The 19,432-nt window shown below is 36.9% G+C and overlaps 1 protein-coding gene across 6 annotated transcripts in view; it reads left to right on the plus strand.

Moving 5' to 3' along the window:
• The window catches only part of LOC139970813 (uncharacterized), a 63,441-nt gene that overhangs the window by 25,438 nt on the left and 18,571 nt on the right, over positions 1–19,432 (plus strand). For 5 of the 6 annotated variants that reach the window (XM_071976827.1, XM_071976828.1, XM_071976829.1 and 2 more), the window contains exon 2: positions 5,716–6,235. In XM_071976827.1, the coding sequence (XP_071832928.1) occupies positions 5,732–6,235 (504 nt within the window). In that variant the 5' untranslated portion in view covers positions 5,716–5,731. Of the gene's footprint in view, positions 1–4,130; positions 5,580–5,715; positions 6,236–19,432 lie in introns of those variants that run through there. The other variant, XM_071976825.1, reaches the window with a different exon arrangement.

Genomic DNA, 19,432 nt, shown 5'->3' on the forward strand with positions numbered 1-19,432 from the left:
GTGGCATGTGTGCATCTTGGGTCGTCAACAAAACGAATGTCGCATTTGGTATCAGTAAGTTTGCACCAGAAATATGGGATCTTGATATATATTTGCCAACTGGGCTTAGTAAGAAAGACTACATGGGCTTTGTAAGAGAGACTACATATAAGCTATTTGCTCAGTCAGAGACTAGCTGGTACTGTAAGTGAATTTTTTATGATTCCATTTGATTCCGGCATCTTTGTTGCTCGCCCTAACTTACTTTTGACATAATCGTTTGTAAGCTTGAATTGTACACTGATTGAAGTGCTAGACAGTTTTCTTGATTAATATGAAAGAAAATTTTAACAGGATGGGGAATATGGCAAGGAGCAAACCCTCTGAGTCAAGATACTATATATAAGCTGTATATATGTAAGCATCCCTTTTGAGTTGATTTTGATCAATCTTATTGATGCTACTTGGATACTAAAATCCCCATAATAATGAATGTCATTAGCTCAAGGACTAATCAAAATTTTGTTTCAAATCACGATGTAAAGTAAAACAAAATGTGTAAAAATAGCACTCTCCCCAAATATCACAATCAACTGAAGTCCTCTTCCACCTTACTGAAATAACTTGGCGGTGGTCCTTCTCTGCTAATGATAAGAAAATATTTTGTGGAAGAAATGTCATAGGACTTGGGGAAAAATAAGTTATAAAACAGTATTCACTCCAGTACACATTCCAATCCAGCATATTCATGTAGTGATTGTGCAGTATTTTGTGTGATTAATTTGTCATCTGATAACGTTGGTGGTCTATATAGATGCATTAGGTAGGCCTATTTATGGTATGTCGAAGTGTAATATCAGGATGTGGTCACTATGAAAGCTGAGCATTTCTTAATGTTTAATATTGATGGTATAGGGCTATGATATCATTAACTATAATTAATATATTATTTTAGTGACTTCCAGATTGCTATGGTATTCACTATTCATGTTCTGCTTTCACTTTGTGATAGTTTACAATTATTTTAATTTCTCATGATTTTCATAGCTCTGGTTGTTAAGCTACAGTCACTATGTTATGTTTTTTATATTGACAAGCCTTGTGTACACACAATGTGAACATGTCCCTATTAAAACAGTAAGTGACACAGACTGGGCATATAGTATGTATGTAGGTATGTACTGGAATGTGGAACCACGTACAGTATATTGATGGTGTTTTTCAAGTAGTTTGCTTCACTTTTATAGACCCTTGAATTTCAAGGAATAATGTTTTTGTTAAAGTTTGCATAGCAAGTTTTGAGGCTTGTGATCCCTGTTTAATAGCATTGACTATTCAAAACACTAAGAACTTTTGGTACAATGTTTGTGATGCATCTTAATTTTGCATACGTTATGTGTGCAAACAAATGAGATTTAAGTGTTCTCACTATTAGTGTCCATGCAAAAAATGTGCCAATTTGGATTCCACTAAGCAATAATATCCGATTTCTTGCATTATTTCTCTGATAAACATGTTTTTGAAAGATGGTTTCATATCGGCTGAGTTAGCTAAAATGTGCAGTTTTGTTGTACATATATCATATACAGTATTAGACACACATTTAATACCTTGTAATTGGTTGCTGAGTATAACCCAGTTCTTTCCACACGGTCATACAGGAAGCCGTTGCCGTGCAACAACTAACTAAATTCCACCTACAAATTTCCTGTCTTATAATAGCTACAGTAGACTTTGCTCTTTTCACTTTAAAAAAAGAAGAAAAAAACAAAACAAGGAAGACTATTTTATTCCCATATAAACATTGTGCACTTCACGATAGCCCCTACCGTTCAGGTACTTTCTATAAATAACTCATTAATAATAGCCATCTGTGTGTGTACCTTATTGTATTTGAAACTTTCGGTGAACCTTTTGGCAAGCGCTCCGGTTACAGGTAATGTCCTTTCGGTTTCAGTGCAAATTATTGCTCTAAATTTGCAAACCATAACTGCAGAGATTCACAACATCTGGAATAGTTTTGAACTAAAACGTTGTCGTCGACAGGATATTAGGTACTGTAGATCATGCACTTTGCTAACGGTTAATACATTACCAGCTAGATAATATCTCTCTCTTTGTGCTGGATTGTTTTCTTATTCCATATGAAATCCCAGGCCAGATCTCTGCGGTTCTTGTCTCTTTTTACTCTTTCATTGTCCAATAAGCGGGTTTCTCAGAACTTTTATGAACATCTTTTGAGCACCTCGTTTTAATACACATTGTAGTATTTTGTCAATATTGATTACGATGTGAACAGTTATCAGTTACCTGAGTATGCTGTCATTGAACTCCTGCCATATGTAGTACACATATCTTATGTAGTACACGAATCTTACATTGCAAAGCTGTTTTTATATTCACTCATACTGTACTACTATACATTTAGAGTAAAAAAAAGATTTATAAAAAAAAAGATTTATAAAAAAAAAGATATAAAAAAAAAAAAACCAGTCGGTTCATGTCCTGCACACATGTATCAGTGTTGGTTAAAAGCCAAGATCGCTTTCAATATCACAACAGCAAAATCCTTTGCATGTATTGCTATGTATAGCTTTTATATTGCAATGCATCTCCTACCCTTAACTTTTTTTCACAGGTTTGAACAGCCTATTATTCATCACCATGACAACTAGCATTCCTATTACCATGGCGACATAGTGGATGTGGCAAAGTACTGTACCATCTGGTTGGGTTTCTGCCATTAGGGCTATTGTCTTGCCATGTAAAAATATTTCAGCACCTCTGAAACTTTTCAGGCTTTGTTTGAATTTTGCCAATCTGGCAATTGTCAGTTGTCACCATGGTAACATTGTAATAGCAGTAATAGCAATAATAGAAGCATTGAAGCAAAGAAACTGAAATACTGTAGGTGCTTATAACTAGCAAAGATATGGCGGCCCTGATGTAGTAGTGAAAGCATACAGATTAAACTGCATTAAGAAATCACCAATGATTAAACTGCATTAAGAAATCACCAATGCACACTCTTGAGGAAATCATTTCCCCTATGTGATAGGTTGAAATACTGTCAAATGCACTTTCACATAACATCACTATAAATTAGCTATATGGAGTTACCATGTACTGTACATAAGAGATGTTCGCTAATGCTGCCATATAGCTTTCGAGAACAACTCCACGAGTTAAAAAGATGTTGCTGGTTCTATAGATGATCTGTGTGCATGTGTGTGTGTGCAGCTTCTGTACGGTACATTACATACTTTAACAGAACAACGCTTCCTCAATAATACTTGATGGTGGAATCTCGCATTGTGTGACCATTGACGGACAGTGTTATGTATCCATTTTGTGATATGGGTGGGCATGGTAGTTGTGTGCATGTCTCTCTGTGTGACACTTCCTTCTACAAATTTAAAAGTCATCAACATTCTCTCTCAACTTCTAGCATGCTGAGAATTGCACTACAACCTACGGATAGTACCGAAACTGTTTATTTTAAGCGTTTGAAATCGTTTGTACTTTTTCCCTTGTACGAAGAGAATTTAATTAGAATCATTAAATAATTGAGTGTCTCATGAGTGCATAGTAGTCAGATGAATTGAAAAATATGGTGTAACAACTTTCCGTTGTGACTTTAGCTGACCATTTGTGGTCATTTTAGCATATATGTACTGTATGGGATAATACTGATATAACAAATTACCTTACACTTTGGAATGGTAGAATATGAAGGAGTTCACTTGGGGTCAGTAAGGGTGCACAGTGTTAAAAGATTACCAGGGCATACTAGGCACAGTAGAATGAGGTGCTTAGGTTGTGGGGAGACAGGTAAGTGGGTCACTCGTAAATATATAAACCAGTAAGTTTTATAATTACACTCTTATTTGCATCAAGTGACATACTACTGTAGTTTAATTTTTTGTTTAGTCGTATAAATTGGTTCGGACTGTGTATTTTGCTCTCAAGTGTTTATTCATATTTCCCAGAACAATACAACTATTTATGAAGAGATGAAACATAGCTAGTTTGCAGTACAGTCTGTCTGCCAAAAATTTGCATTGTATAAAGTAGCAAGAGAGAACAAAAATCCCCTACCCCACTCACCCCCTCCCCCCCCTCCACCAAAAAAACCCCCAAACAAACACAGTTTCTCGTCTGCATGCTTGTGAAAATGGTGCATCGCAACACCAAAGAATTGTAATCTAATAGTTGGAAAAAGCATTTGCAAGCAACCTCAGACTATCTTGTATCTGCACGATTTAATTGACGCTCAACTGCTTTGGAATTTGCTGGAAAATGACAGCTCTCAGGTGCCGTTTGTGAAATAATGGTCTAACCCACTTAAAAGTTTTACAAAATGTTTAACAGAAATCGATTGGAACCATGAACTGGTTCTCTCTCTTCGCAAAAGAAGATGAAAGAAATGGATTGATTTGAGGACGCTCAAATTGATATAAAACAACACACAGGTTCCGTTTGGCTTTTATTGATTATTGAAAATAAATGAACGGATAAGACAATGTCTGTGTTGATTCGAGTTTTGACGGTGATGAATTAAATATTTTAAGGCTCATACTTCGTTATGATGTAATTTTACTTATGTTTTCAACTAGTAGAGAAAATGTTACATTATGCTACAGTCTTGCTGGAATCTCTTCCTTAGACCTGCTATCAAAGTTTGCACAAAGTACATTGCATATGCTCTCTTTTTTTAAGTTTTTCTTCATAGAAATATCAGGCAGTGAATACTGCCAGAAGTTTCACACAGCATGTTTCCTTTTGATTTGGTTTCTGAAATCCTTTCAATATTTCATAGCCCTATTTTTAAACATTTTGTCGGTTAAATACCATTTCTCCTGTGCATTGTTCAGAAACCCTATGCCTGGAGGATGACTGGTATTTTCTTTTTGTTAACAATTGAATTGAGTGATACTTTTGAGAAATTATTTTCCAAGAAATACGCTCGTTTTTTAAAAAACAAATCGATATGTGGTCCTTCTTGAAAGGACGGATGGTTTGTTAAGCCTTTCATATCTGGAGCTGTATGTACCAAGGATATTGAAAGTACTTGCAGACAACACATTTTCATGCATTGGATTTTCATAAAATTTTACAGAATTACCATTCATACAATGTAAGACTAAACATTTTTTGCCCAGCTTTCTGTTGACACAAAAATAGAAAAAAAACACAATGAAAGTGGGTGTGTAATTCGATGACTGCCTGTTAATTCTGTAAATAACCTATAAGTAGTTTTAAGTATTGTTTATGATTTCCACTTTTTCAAAAGATAATAGAATAATAGCCTTGACAGAAGTGGGCCTTTAACCCTTTTGTTCTCTGGCACAAAATGGAGAATATGTAACGCCTTGGTACCAGAGAGCCTTCGGCAAAGATTAAACTTCCACACACTGCTCATTCAGGCTGTTTTTGGTTCGGACTGTGATTGGCCTTTCATTGTGTCAAAAGAAACTTCCCCAATTCAGAGGCATCAGGCCATAGCATGCAACCAAAAAGTTGTTGTTGTACAGGAAACGTGATTCAAGCGTTGCAGTGCCCACAGTCAACATCGGTTCCAATATGGCGCTGATAACAAGGTGAGTCAGTGAAGGGAGGCGTTTTTTAAGAAGGCCTTTTTATCCTGGAATGGGAAATCCAGGTTCATTAAAGTTGACTTGTAACCAGCTTCCTTTACTATCCCTTTTATTCTTTTTTTATGTTGCTTTCTTTCAGGTGGTAACCAGCCATCATGCCTCTTAGCCAAGACTCTTTACTCAGCAAACTATCCCAGAGCTTCCCTAGTATGAGTTTATCTCTAGCACTAGAACAAGTCAAGATGGATCTCAACAATAGCTGCTTCGGTTCCATCTGCATCGAGAAGGACGACGACGAACTCAAACCTCTCAGCTGGCTGCAAAATTCCGATCTGTTAAAGGACATCTACCTCGACGGAGAGGACGACGATGAGGAGAACTGTAAGGAGAACTATGCGGATCCCCATGGTTACTATTACCATGACACTATGGATCCTAAGAGACAAATGAACAGCAAACCACCATTTTCTTTTAGTTGCTTAATATTCATGGCCATCGAGGATTCTCTTCATCAACGTCTTCCAGTCAAGGATATCTACCACTGGATCGAGGAACACTTCCCTTACTATCGCACCGCTCCCGCAGGATGGAAGAATTCTGTCCGGCACAACTTGTCCCTCAATAAATGCTTCCAAAAGGTGGATAAACTCAGAGGACAGGTAAGTGTTAAAGTACTTCCCTCGACAGCTAAGGTGCTTCATGCCTTTAGAGGCTTTGTATCTTCTGTAGGCAAAGATTGGTCCAACCTTGTGAGAACTACATATTTATCACTGTTGAAAGCACCTGGTGGTCTCTTTACAAAGAACACAGTAGAATATTCGTAAATTACATTGCTAGAAATGACAAGAGAGGGAAGGAGGTCTTAGACCATAGTCAACACTGGGAATTTTAAACCACAGTTTCCGGGGTAATATGGGGGCATATTTGGCACCGAGGTATTCCGTAACGGAAATTACCTGCGGAGGTGGACACAGGGTGAGAAAGTCGGAGGAAGCGAGTAGAAATCTAAGGTTGGGGGGACGGTTGACGAAAAGCTAGCAAATACACCTTAAAGTTGAGCAAACGTTGCAAAAATCACTATGTTTCTGCTGTTGTTTGGAACACTGTTATGTCTGGAAGTTGTAATTTAAGAACTTAAAGCACAAACCAGCCAGCCCTTATTTAAGGAACCAGTCAGGAGGAAAGGGAGGATACAGTAGCATAAAAGTTGGGGCAGTTCTGCGATCAAAGTTTTACTGCTCATGCATGGCGCCCGATGGCTCAAGCCCAATTCAGTGTGCTGTAAAGTATAGTGCAAAAATACTGAATATAGTACCGACATAAAATGCTGTTGATCAGTTTGTATTAAAATTAGGACATTTTAAGAACAGATATTCATATAGTCTGACTAATTGTTCGAGTAAAGCAGAAGAATTCACAACATCCAATTGCTTCCCATCAATTCATTCCAAGTGTGAGAAATTTGTTTCCCTCTACAAGTAAGTACATTGGCTGTAGTGACTCAACAACAAGTGATGAACAAATCCATGCAATGGAAGGATAATAGCAAAACATTTCCCTTCCCTTTATGTAGTGTGTTGAGGTTTGTACATTGTATACAGTATCTATAACAAGTACATGTGATTCGCCAGCCATGAAGTGGCTCAGGACATATATAGGAAAAGACAAACAGGAATATACCGTAGAAAATGGTCGAGGGGAAAAAAGGATTAAGAGGATCTGTGCTTTGGGTTTCAAAACCAGAAAAACAAGGAACTTTCAGGAGTCTAGGAAATAATAAGAAACAAAGTTCTTAGGTCACCAGATATTAGCCAGAATAAAAACCAATTTAAAAAAAAAAAGTTAGTTACTGTTTTGATTTGTTATGATATTTGTTTTTCAATGTCTGTAAAGCTGTTCAAATTTATGTTAATTCTTTCTTTGAAAACTGGGCGAAAGGAAGATATAAAATGGAAGTTTCCTCAAATGGTGAAATGTTGGCAATCCGTGGTCAGTGGTCAGTGAATTGGCCGAGGATCGGAACGATAATCATGTAATTTTTAGTAATGAAATGCAACCACATTGTTTTGCAGTGACTCAGATGTCGTCACTGTAGTGTTTTTGTCGCTAAAAATCTGTGCAACCCATTTCTAATGGAGCTTTACCTCAAGAACACCCCTTTTTTCTTGAGATTTCATCATGTTTGGCTTCCACGAGTAAGAGAATTCATGGTCAGAATTTGTTGTACTTTCCAATTAAGAAGCCAAATGGTATCGTGACCTAGGACATGTTTATAATTAATCAGACCCTTAAAGTCATTTTCTCGAGTACCTTGTTTCTCTCAGCGTAAGCCAAGTTAAAAAATCTTGGTCTCTCTCTTGGGTAATAAACGGTGGTGCATTGCCTGTAGCTTCGGTAGGTATGTACGTTCAACTTGATTTACTTGGCTCAGCTGTGCATAATTGTGAATAGACTTGTCCGTAGCATCGATGCAGATGAAGATGATGTTGCAACTGATGGGGTTTGCTTCGTTGGAAATAACAACTCGGCAGGAAAATATTGTACTTTGCTCAGTGTGCTCGTCGTTTGGGATCAAAACACCATGGACGATGCTACACATACAGTACTGATGCCACACAGCACTGATGCCATAAACAGTTTTCGTTTCAAGTTTTCTTCTGTTCTTGTCTTAGTTTTTTTTTCATCAATGGTAAATATCAGTGTTAGGCATCACCATGTTTTGGCTGGAATCATAGCAAAATAGATAAATTCCTTTGAATCCTCAAAAAAAAAAAGACTGCATGATACAAGTAGAACAAATGGACAGTTGAATGGTCTGCATCAAGTATCCTGAAGATTCTGAAAGTTTGAATCAAAATTTTCTTCAGTCTAGTACTGGTATCATACAAACCAGTTTAACTACATACCTGAAGATGGAGTTTACTTCCCTCTTTGCTTACCTGTCTCCCCACAACCTAAGCACCCTCGTTCTACCGTGCCAAGAATGAACTGGTACACTTGTGACACTGTGCGGCCTCTATGACCAGCCCCTCCGGTCAATGCCCTCCCTTCTCATTCTACCTCCCATAGGTCCAGCATGGTACGTTTTTCGCTGGGATTATTTCTACGTAATTCGTTCGGAACGGTGCCGAGGATTCTAGGTTTTTCATCATGTTTCCGTTTTTTTCCATTTCTCAGGTAGATTTTGAAGAACCAAGTGCATTTTATATATTTTTTTTGCCTACCCTATTATTTTTAACCCTTTTACATTATCTGCAGCCTGAACAGGATATACCTCAATGCAGTTGCCGTCTGATAAAAGTAAACTTTATAGCACTTGTAACTCTTTCACCATTACCGTAGATGTCTCAATCTCTTGACCATCCTATCTAAAAATTCTGTCACAAACTTACAAAAAGCGGCCTAGGTCAACTTCTGGGATAGCTCAAGTGAAATTTATGCTCAGCATAAATTGCTCAGCATCAACTAGAGCTACAGATCACTCTATGAGCGAGAAAATTCACAGATTAAATTTAGAGATTGAATAAAAAGAATTCTATATACAACATTTGAATAAGTGGTAAGCAAGGGCATAGCTTGTCTGTTTCTGTTTCAGCAGCTGTGGACGCCCCTTTAGTACATACATGTATGCAATGGTTTGTATACTAAGGTGGTAATACAAAGCGATCCTATTAGTAGTGGTACACCTGCCACCGGGAGTGGAAGTACAGCTTCCATCAAATAATTTTTTTAATGCCATCAAAGCCTGTTATGAAAAGCAAACAGTACACGAAGGCAGTAGAGAAAACACTTCATGAATCACATGAGGTATTAAACACAATAGGTTGCCATGGTACGGCCACGTTACTATGGAAACTTCAAACTTCTATTCAATTTGGTTGGTGGACTATGCTCCAGGGGTAACTGATTGGTGACTTAGTAGATTGGGCTGTAAGTACACCTCCTATTCTCTACAGCGTGAGTTTGAAAGCCGAGAGGAATATTGAGGGAACCAAGTTATATGTTTGTCAAGGAACCTTAAAGGGGGGAAAAAAAAGACAGGGGTGTAAAAAGCCCTTTGTGTGTTTAAGTAGTCATCATTGTATTAAATGTACAGTACTGTATGCATATATGTATGTAATACATAAAATGGGGCATATGCTGCATGTTGAACAAAGAAATGGGTAGAAACAGGAACCTCGGTTTGGTTACAAATATCAGAGAGGGGGAAAGAGTTAGTCCCATTATATCGTATGGCTTACAGGATCTTGAAAATGAAAGAAACCAAACTAGATTTGATGATTTGGAAACTAGTGATGTTTCCAAATTTTGACCTTCGTTTCAAACTTGTCCGATTTCCTGAGGACCTTATAAAGGACTATTAAAGTAGATAATGTGAGCTGTTTCTTCCCCTCAACTGATGTGCACCATTCATTACAATGACAAATTCAACTTTGATTCAAACTGATTGAGTTGATTGTTTGAAGACAGGTGGTTTTGTTTCTCCCAAAAAATTTCTCCCACCTTGCAAATTGGTGCAGTTGTAGAACATATATTGTCACATATAGATCATCATTACCTTATTGACCCTGTGATCCTTTAGTATGTCAGGAAATCCTGGAAAATATACAAAGGTAACACCACCCCGTTGCCTCGAGACTAAGTAGCTTTTATTAGCAAATGCATCTGATATGCTCCTGTAGTCTGTCATACTAGTCCTCCGTTTGACGACTGGTACCTGAAATTAGGTTGTCTGTTCAGAATAGGGCCGATAGACGTAACAATAGATTTGCCATTCTCTGTCACGTTGGTCCAGTCGAGGTTTTGTGAAACCCCTTGTCGGTCGGGACGACTCTGTAGAGAAATTCAGTCATCTGAACCACAAAAAATTTGGTCGTCTTGGAGGATCGGACAACCGTTAAGAACTTCCCCTGTAGCTAAATGTTCCTTAAAAAAAGGAAGTGCACACAATAAGGAACACTATTTAAAATTGCATTGGAGGGAATCCAGTGTTGTGATTTCAATGCATTACCTGTTTTACCTGTTCCCTATTGCACAATTTGTGCCAATTATACCTAGCAATGAGGTGATTAAAGTAACTTGATGTCCCAAAAAATTCCAAGAAATCTGATGGATATGTTACATGTATGTTCAAAGCAAAATGCTATGTTCATTGAAAAGTACTGTCTTAAATGCTACACTAAAAGTTGCTTGCATTAAACCTTACGAAAAGTCCTTCTACAGTTCTTGAGTAAATGTTATATGGTTGAAAGTAAATTAGTGAAAAAAATCAACCATTTGCTTTCATAACGGTCTTGGTCATGTGATCTATTGATACAGATTTCTTCAAATTTTTTTTTTTTTTTAAATTGAGAAAAGGACACTGCTTTTAGTTGATTTGGTTATGATATTTTTCAGTATTAAGACATTACTTTTATTTGTATCTCTTTAATTTGTTTGTTTCATTAGTAAATTCCCTTATTCTGACTTAATACATTTTGAATCTCGATTTTAATACGATTTGAATCTCTCCCCCTAACACATCTTAAACAGTAAGTGCGATTTTGAGTAGAGTCATTGTGTCAGAGTAGCTTTGATACATGTCGAGTCTATAAAATGATACACGTTGAAGAGGTATTGTTCTAACTTTATTCTAATGATAGATGTCGTGGGGAGTCCATCATAGATAATCAAAATGTTGATCAGATAGGGTAAATGTTTTCAAAGTCGAGGCATTTGTAGATGTCTGGTTTCTATGTGTTTAGTTTTTTTGTTTATTAAGTGCTTTATGGAGACATCAGATAATGTTGGCACAAAGTACACATCGTTTCAACAAAAGGGAAAGAAGTCTTTTCTCAAAGGGGGTCCAGAACTGATGGAATTTGTTCCCCTTTGAAATTAGTTCATATTTATCCTGCCTCCCGAGTTCAAACCTATATCTGCTTGAACAGCTTAAGTCAACATAATTCATACCGAGTTGATCTTCATTAAGGGTTGAGGAACATAATAAACCAATAGACAGTTAAACGCCCCATCTACGTACATTATATATATATGCGTATACGTACACAATACACTACCTTTTAGTGGAGTGGTCCCAGTTTTATGTACAGATGGTATGTACATGTGTGAACTGGATGTGGGGGACCAGTAAGTTGTAGTAACTCAAATAGTCCTTAGAAGTAGTGGACATAACGGTTTAATTACTCCATAAAATATCAAGCAGTATTCTGTCCCGATGACAAATTGAAAGAGTGCAATAAAAAATTGTTGGATAAAAATTTGACATGAACTATTTCAAGTCTGAACTACATTGCATTTGAGATTTACCGACGTACCAGATATATACACACAGAGTACACAATTGTATATATCACAGTATGATCCGTAGTTTGGCAATATACGTAGCATAATTCACATGCTACATGGTGGTGGTTGGTCGTTGAGCATGATAATATTCCATTTAATTATAAAGCATTTCATATGTTTAGCTTGGTCAATGAACATTTGTTGCATCGGGTATACGTAATGGATCAAGTCAATAATGCGTATTTGTAGTTTCCTATCATGCTGGTACATCACCGTGAGTGTTAGGGCACAATACCACTGTATGCTGCTAAATTACTTAGTTCTGCTTGCAGTGGCTGGTTGTGCATTAGGGCATATATTATCCCCTCTAAATGCGATAGGGCAAGACACCATATACAGTATGTTCAGTGATCAAGGTCAGAATGCATGTGACGTAAAATGAAGTCACCGGATATGATCGGATCACTGTTGATGCAGGAGTGTTTACATTGCAAAATTGATCTCTACATCCGGATCAGATTCTGGTCTCTGCCAGCATCAAAATAGGAGGACCAGATCCGGATCTGAACTGCGTTTACACTTCAGCCATGATCTCGACATCAGGATCAGATCCCAGACCCAAACCAGACCTAGATCACCAATCCTAGTGTCTATGAAACAAGATTCATTTGTGCCCGGGCCCAGGCAGTGAAGTGGGTTGAAGTTTTTCATATGATTCTATTAAAAGTTTTTTTTTTAATTTTTTTTAGAGCTTATAGGTGCATACATTTGTTGTGTACCACCATTGATTCAATTAACCTAATACCACATCATGTCTACTCAGTGGATGTATTGACTTTTTCTTGATCCATTATACAGTGTCGTACTTTTTGAGGCCTAGATTTACGTATTGTGATGAAGAGAAATAATGTATTTGAAATGGGTTGAGGCTAATTTTGCTGGTAAAGCATAGTTTGAACATAACAAAATCTTTATGAGATAATGTAAGTCTGTTGTTTTGACACTAATGTTTAAACATAAAAAAAACAACCTAATACCAGGTAACTTTGGTTGTGCTCATTGATTTATGATACAGCAGGATTCTGTATTAAAGTTAATACACCACCAGACTGTTGAGCTATGATGCTATCTATTATGTACTTTGCTTGCGATCATAACTGGTTACTCTAGTCTATAACAGAGATCGTAATTATAAGCATGCGTTCTGTTATGTGCCTTCTAGCCATGCACATGTACCTACTGTTGAAAGATGTCACAGGTGTTTTACTCATATCTCTGGTGTGATTTCTGTCTTAATACTATAGAAATCAACAAGAGTCTTGTGAGTTGTGACTCAGCTGATAAGGTAGTTTAAATTCCCAAAAGGGGGGTCTGTACTTGAGACACATGACTCCAGTTGAAGAAATGCAGGCAAAAGGCTTTTGTGTGGATTACAAATCTTCAGAAACAGACTTCCAACGGACAAGAGAAGTTTGTCCGGTCTACTTTATCATCTCCCAGGTCTTAACATATTCACAGGCCACTTTGTAGCTCTATATCCTCTAAGTAGTATATATATTTTAGTTTCCTTCTGTTGTCCTGAAAGTGAAAATCAAGGTTCATCAAAAGGTGTCTGATTGCCTGTTCTGTCTGTGTGCAAAAAGTTGTTGAATCGTGATTTACATGTACCACCAGCAAGATTTGCCAGCAATATGAATATTTATGAACTATGTATGCACTCTAGTCAAATTATCTATCGGGGGGAGGGGGGGAAAGAAACTTAAAAATATAATTAATGGACCCAACAATATATAAGATCTTATGACAGTGACTGATGTGAAGGGATATTTATGTTTGAAAGATATGAGCGGAAGTCAGTGCTACGGTACAGTACAGTGGGCAGGTTAATTCTTGTGTCATTTCATTTGCAAAGGCCTAAGAAGCTACTTGTGGGAAGAGCTTTTGACACATGTTTTGGAAGTATTATTTATGCCAATTATTAATTTCTTAGAAGATGGACAGAAACAGCCTGTGGAAATGTTTGCGATCCAAATGACATCCCTACTACCCGCAAAATAGTCTGGAAAAAAAAGGCTAGAATTGGACACAAAGAACAAGTACTTAAATTCATGAACTTATGTGTGAGCCTTCTTGACAATCAAAAAAGCTTTTATTGCCTTGATGAATAAATTTGTATCAATTTGACCATGTTCATAACATCTGATGTACGTAAGGAAGAACCTAGTTAGAATTATTCTTTCGAGAACTGGCTGCTGTCAAGTTTCAAGCAGTATTGAAGTTTTCTGATTTAAGTACTTTTGTTCAGCTTTCAAATTATCAACTTTTATTTGAATGTAACTCCCCCCCCCCCCAAAAAAATAACACAAAATCAGAATTTACATTTTGTTGATAGAGATAGATACAGAATAAAGTTCTTATATATATATTATATATATAGTCCACCTTCTATCTATGCTGAGATACTGGAAGTACTTCTAAATATTATTTGCTTGATTTTTGGGGGAAAAAAGGATTGATGATTTAAATAATAATGCAGCTAAATTACATAAGAGGATTTTGTTTTTCATATTTGATTTGAAGGGACGGTTCAGTTCAGATTATTCAAGATTCTTTACAATCTACAGAACTTGAAGGCCAGGGGGTGGTGGGCGATGGTCTAAAGCTAAGTGGCTGTCTTATAGACATGTGAAGTTTCAAAGGTCAATAATTCTATAATAAATTGATTTAGCAGAACTTTGTAGGTAGAGAAATATTCTTACAGTAAATTGAAGCTACTGTAGTTACCCAAAGAGGTATGCTCGCTACTACTGTGTTATTACTGTAAGAAGGGAAATTTTTGTGAAGTGGCATTTCTGTGTAAACACAGAGCCTTTCGGTTACTTGAAGATAGTTGATCACGACACAGTTTTGAACGAATACTATTTTGGACGATTTTTATTCAACATGCTGCACTAAGGTTGGAAGATCAACCACGAAATCTACATGGATTATTACAGAAGAGAATTAGCCGAGTGACATGGGTCACCAAATATCCATATTTCCAAATGTCGAAGTACATTTCATCTTCATCGTAATAACGAGCCAAAGAATGATGTTTTCAGATGTTTAGTCTTTTTATGCTGTGATTCATTTCCTCTCAAAACCTGTTACAAACCACTGTTAACTGATAGGTCAAAATCTTGTCATAGTACTGTATGTACAGGCAGTCGTACAACTTGATGCAGCAGGTTCACATCACAACTGAGTATAATAATAATAATAATAATAAATGAGACTTATATAGCGCCAAATCAGTAAACAAAAGTCATTGCTCAAGGCGCTTTACAGAGAAAGCAGATTAATTTACAAAAGAACAAGTGAAAAGATGGGTCTACCGTCTTAAGTAGACTTTTGAATGTAGAAAGTATCAGCCTTACGTTGCTAGAAATTCTGAACATTGTCGGACAAAATCAACAAGTTTGTCTGAATAACGTAAGAGATCTTGTTCAGTAGAGTATTGTGTGAATGAAAAGTTTATCATTTAAAGGGAAATTTAGTTTCACCTGGGCCCTGGAACACCCCTGGATTGTGACTTATTTGCAGAGTTCTTTTAGCATACATACATGTACACTGCACAGTATTCAGTGGCAATTTTGCAGAATGTGCCCCAAAATTTCAATCTTTATTAAATGAGATATCACACAGTTAGCTGAATATAATTATTATTATTATTTTAATACCTTGCCCAGTGATTAAAATAGCTGTGTGATGTGACCTGACATGTTCGCTCACAGTACCACATAGTGCCATTGTACTACATGGGTATACTACACACATCACTTACCTCTCCCCTCACAACAATAGCACACCTGCTCTCCCATTGTCTTCTAAAGATCTATGATTTAGTTACCGTTTTAGCGATGAGTCACCTCCCCAGTCTTATACACTCCTTACCCACTCCTTACTCTCCTACCTATCCATATTGTTAATAGTAGAGGAGATTGCGGTAAGTTAAATGTACGCTCATTATCATACCTAGCTACTGTGGTTAATTTGGGGATCTTAAAAAGTATTGTTGCAATGTTCGGAAGTTTCAAAGAATTATTGTGAGCTTAAGGCCCGCCTTTCATGATGTAGTCCATGGCCATTGACATCATTGAGTTCAAAGCAAACTTCATAATCAACCAGAAATAAATTTAATCAATGACTAATGAGTGGAAACCAATCGACCAGTTTCAATAAGGGAGGGATAACAACCCAAAAAATGAATTAATCATAAACTTTTGTCATCGTCTTGTAATCTTTTTCATCATTACCTCCCTCAATTTTTGTTACAATCGGAACTGATAGATTGTCCACAACGGGAGATTATCTTTATCAGTGTCAGATAAATTTTTAATGGCCAGAGCAAACAGGACTATCTAATGCATAATCAATTCTGGTGCCTCAAGTTAAGGTGCCACCTAATGACCAATAGATGGGCTCTGTGGCATACAGACACTTATACCGAGGTGTCAGCACAGACACAATGCAAACACAAGTCTAAGTGTAGACTATCTGTGGTTGCTAGGTTTTAGCTACTCACAATCTGACAAACAGAAGCTTGTAAAAAAGTCACAATCAGATACCGAAGAGTGGTACATGAGTTTTTGACAAGTATTACCTGATAGTACTTCTAGGTTTTTAAAGAGAGCCAAAAAAGATGAAGAAGCAAAAATGGTCAGCAAACTGTTTAATCTACTGCAAAAAGCCTGTGTAGGTAAATGTGAAAGTTAGGCCTGATTCTCGATCTAGGAAGGACCTTCTTGAAAGAGGACATTGAAACGAAGCTCAGATTAAGGACCAATGAACAAAGCCAGGATCAAAACATCAGAATCTTGTACTTTAACATTTGGGCTAGACTTGGTTTAAGATGGAAGTTAGAGCATTCATTCTTTAGGGAATATTTATAAAAAAAAATATTAACAAAAAACCTTGAAATTTCTGGTATGCAAAATGGCCCAAATTGCGGCGCATGTGCATGGAAAGAAGTTTTTGTACATAGAATCTGGATAGTATTTTCAATCTGTCGGTATAGAAAGGTAAATAGAATTCATGAAAAATAAAATTCTATTTCAGACTAGTGAAAGTGACAATATAGTAACTTGTAACTGTGTGTATTTCACCCACAGGATTGATATACACACAGGTATGAGAGCCCAATTTTGTTTGGAATTATGCAAGAACCCCCCCCCCCCCACCCAATTAATAGAGGGAAGATAGTATGATCCACAGTGTTGGATGACTAAGTTTACAAATGGACAGTTTCAGCTGAATTTGTGTGCGGCGTACCAATAGCTTGCATGTTGGGTAGGGGGACCTGTAGGCCTTCACATTTCATGTCTTCACCCTTCCATTTTATATCCCATTGATTTACAATTTAACTGCAGGTATAATCTTGAGATGAGGAATCTACTTGTCTTTGTTTTCTTGAAAAGTGTTTGGGGGAGTGTGGGGGGGGGGGGGTATAGGGAGGTATTTGCTGAATATCATTAAACAGCAATATTATGTGAACTTTCAAATGTTGAAAGGCAATTTGTTCATGCACCACTTGCCTTGGCATACATAAATTACATAGTATGTATAATGTATAGTGGGGGTGGTAGTTGATTTGAATGTTACAATCTGTCAAGCCGGTACAACGCATAATTTTAGTTTTGAGATAATTTGAAGTCTAAATGGTTGATGAGGAGCAGTTAATTTGATATATCGCTATTTGGCATTTTATAGCTTTTGCAGTTTGGTGATAAACCTGGATGTCATCAAAGACCACACACTGAATGCCTGGAATTTATATACATATCCATATATTGAATTTCATTTTGAGTGAACTGAGGGAGCGTGGTTTTGTTTCATAAGAGAATGTAGTTTAATCTCTTCAAACGAGTACATCATCTGATTAAGAACATTGTTTTTTGAATAGTTGAGAAAATTAATTGAAAGAATTTTTAAGTCTTCCATATTGTTATGGATGTGTGGATCATAGCACCAAAAGGACAGATTTCTATCAAAGTACGTCACACCCGATGGAAATGTGCAGTTCATCTAATGTGATAATGTGATCCATGCGTTGGTCGATGGACTGATTTTGACCAATTAATACTAATATTTTCTCATAAGCTTGACCAAAGTCCACTAGATTGTATGTGATGATACAGCGGTAGAGGTTCAGTCTCAACAAAAGAAACAAACAATCAAAAAAAATAAAGCTTTCCAATAATTTGGGACCTATCCAATGCAATTTCTCTCTATGGTGACTCTTCTGGCTATTAAAAACTGACTTTCCATCCTCTTCTTCATCCTTGTGGTTTATCTGAGTGATGACAAGCTTATTTACAATTAGAATCACTCAGGCATACAGTACCCCCCCCCCCCCACTCCATTGATGTTTCAATCCTATGATGGACAACCAACAATACTGTTTGGGCAATTGAATACAATCTGATAAAGAGAAAAGTCCAGTTTATCTGTGTGATACTATTACCATCTGTGGTCATCACCTTGCTGGATATATTTCATGGGGAATGAGAGACTAACTGTGTATTATGACGGTGTCAATTTCAAAATTACCTACTTATTATTTGTGACTTATTTTGTGACCATGATTCTCACCTATATGGATTAGTTTAAATCTGACTCCGATATTAGAATAAATCCATGGGAGGGAGCTTTGACACGAAGAAGAACAAGTTTATTGGCAGTGTGGCTACTCATGCAAGCAACTGTAACTAGATTCAGTGATGCAAAGCCATCGCTCCCTAATTAATCCGATATTGGAGCTTGCCTCCATGTACTAGAACTCAACACCTATAGAGCACATGAGTACGACGTCGTATAGACTCATATATATATATAGATATACACATATACATATATATATATATACACTGCAGTAGCAACAGCAACAGCAGCAGCAATGGAAGTGAAACCTTCTTCTCAATAATTCTCCTGCCTATGAGGTCAACAGCTTCCTTATGGAGTTGCCATGGTGATGTTGTCAGCTGTTGCCTAGTAACAGGTGCATGGGAATGTAGTCGCTAAGCAACTCCCCGGAATTTGCTGGCATCCTGCCACTTAATGCTTTTGGGCATCAGGGTGGAACAGTACAGGCCAGTAGGCAGTTATTATTACCAGCAGTGATGACGGATTTGCCACTGATCAAATTTTTCCAAACTTTTTTCTTTCTTTCTTCCAAGGATTGAATGCAATTAATTACAAGAGGAGTTTTTAGTAGTAAAAAGTAGACACTTTTTGATGCTTCCAAATTTAAACAGTGTTTTAAAATAGTCTGGATAGCCAGGCATCTCTATCCTTTAGTTTTACTTTTTTTCTTTTTTTTTGAAAAATGTCTGAAAATGTAATTAATGTCTGTCATAGACATCTCAATTGATCATTAGATATTCCTTCCATCCGCCCTCAGCTTTAATTGTTCATATTACTCCTTTTGGGACATAAATTTTGTATAGGACTTTGTTGTAGGGTTAAGTAATTATTTTTGTCGATCAATTGTAAATTTACTCATTTAAACAATAGACAGAGATGCAGTCAGC

The sequence above is a fragment of the Apostichopus japonicus genome, chromosome 8, assembly GCF_037975245.1.
Source record: "Apostichopus japonicus isolate 1M-3 chromosome 8, ASM3797524v1, whole genome shotgun sequence".
NCBI classification, from domain to species: domain Eukaryota; kingdom Metazoa; phylum Echinodermata; class Holothuroidea; order Aspidochirotida; family Stichopodidae; genus Apostichopus; species Apostichopus japonicus.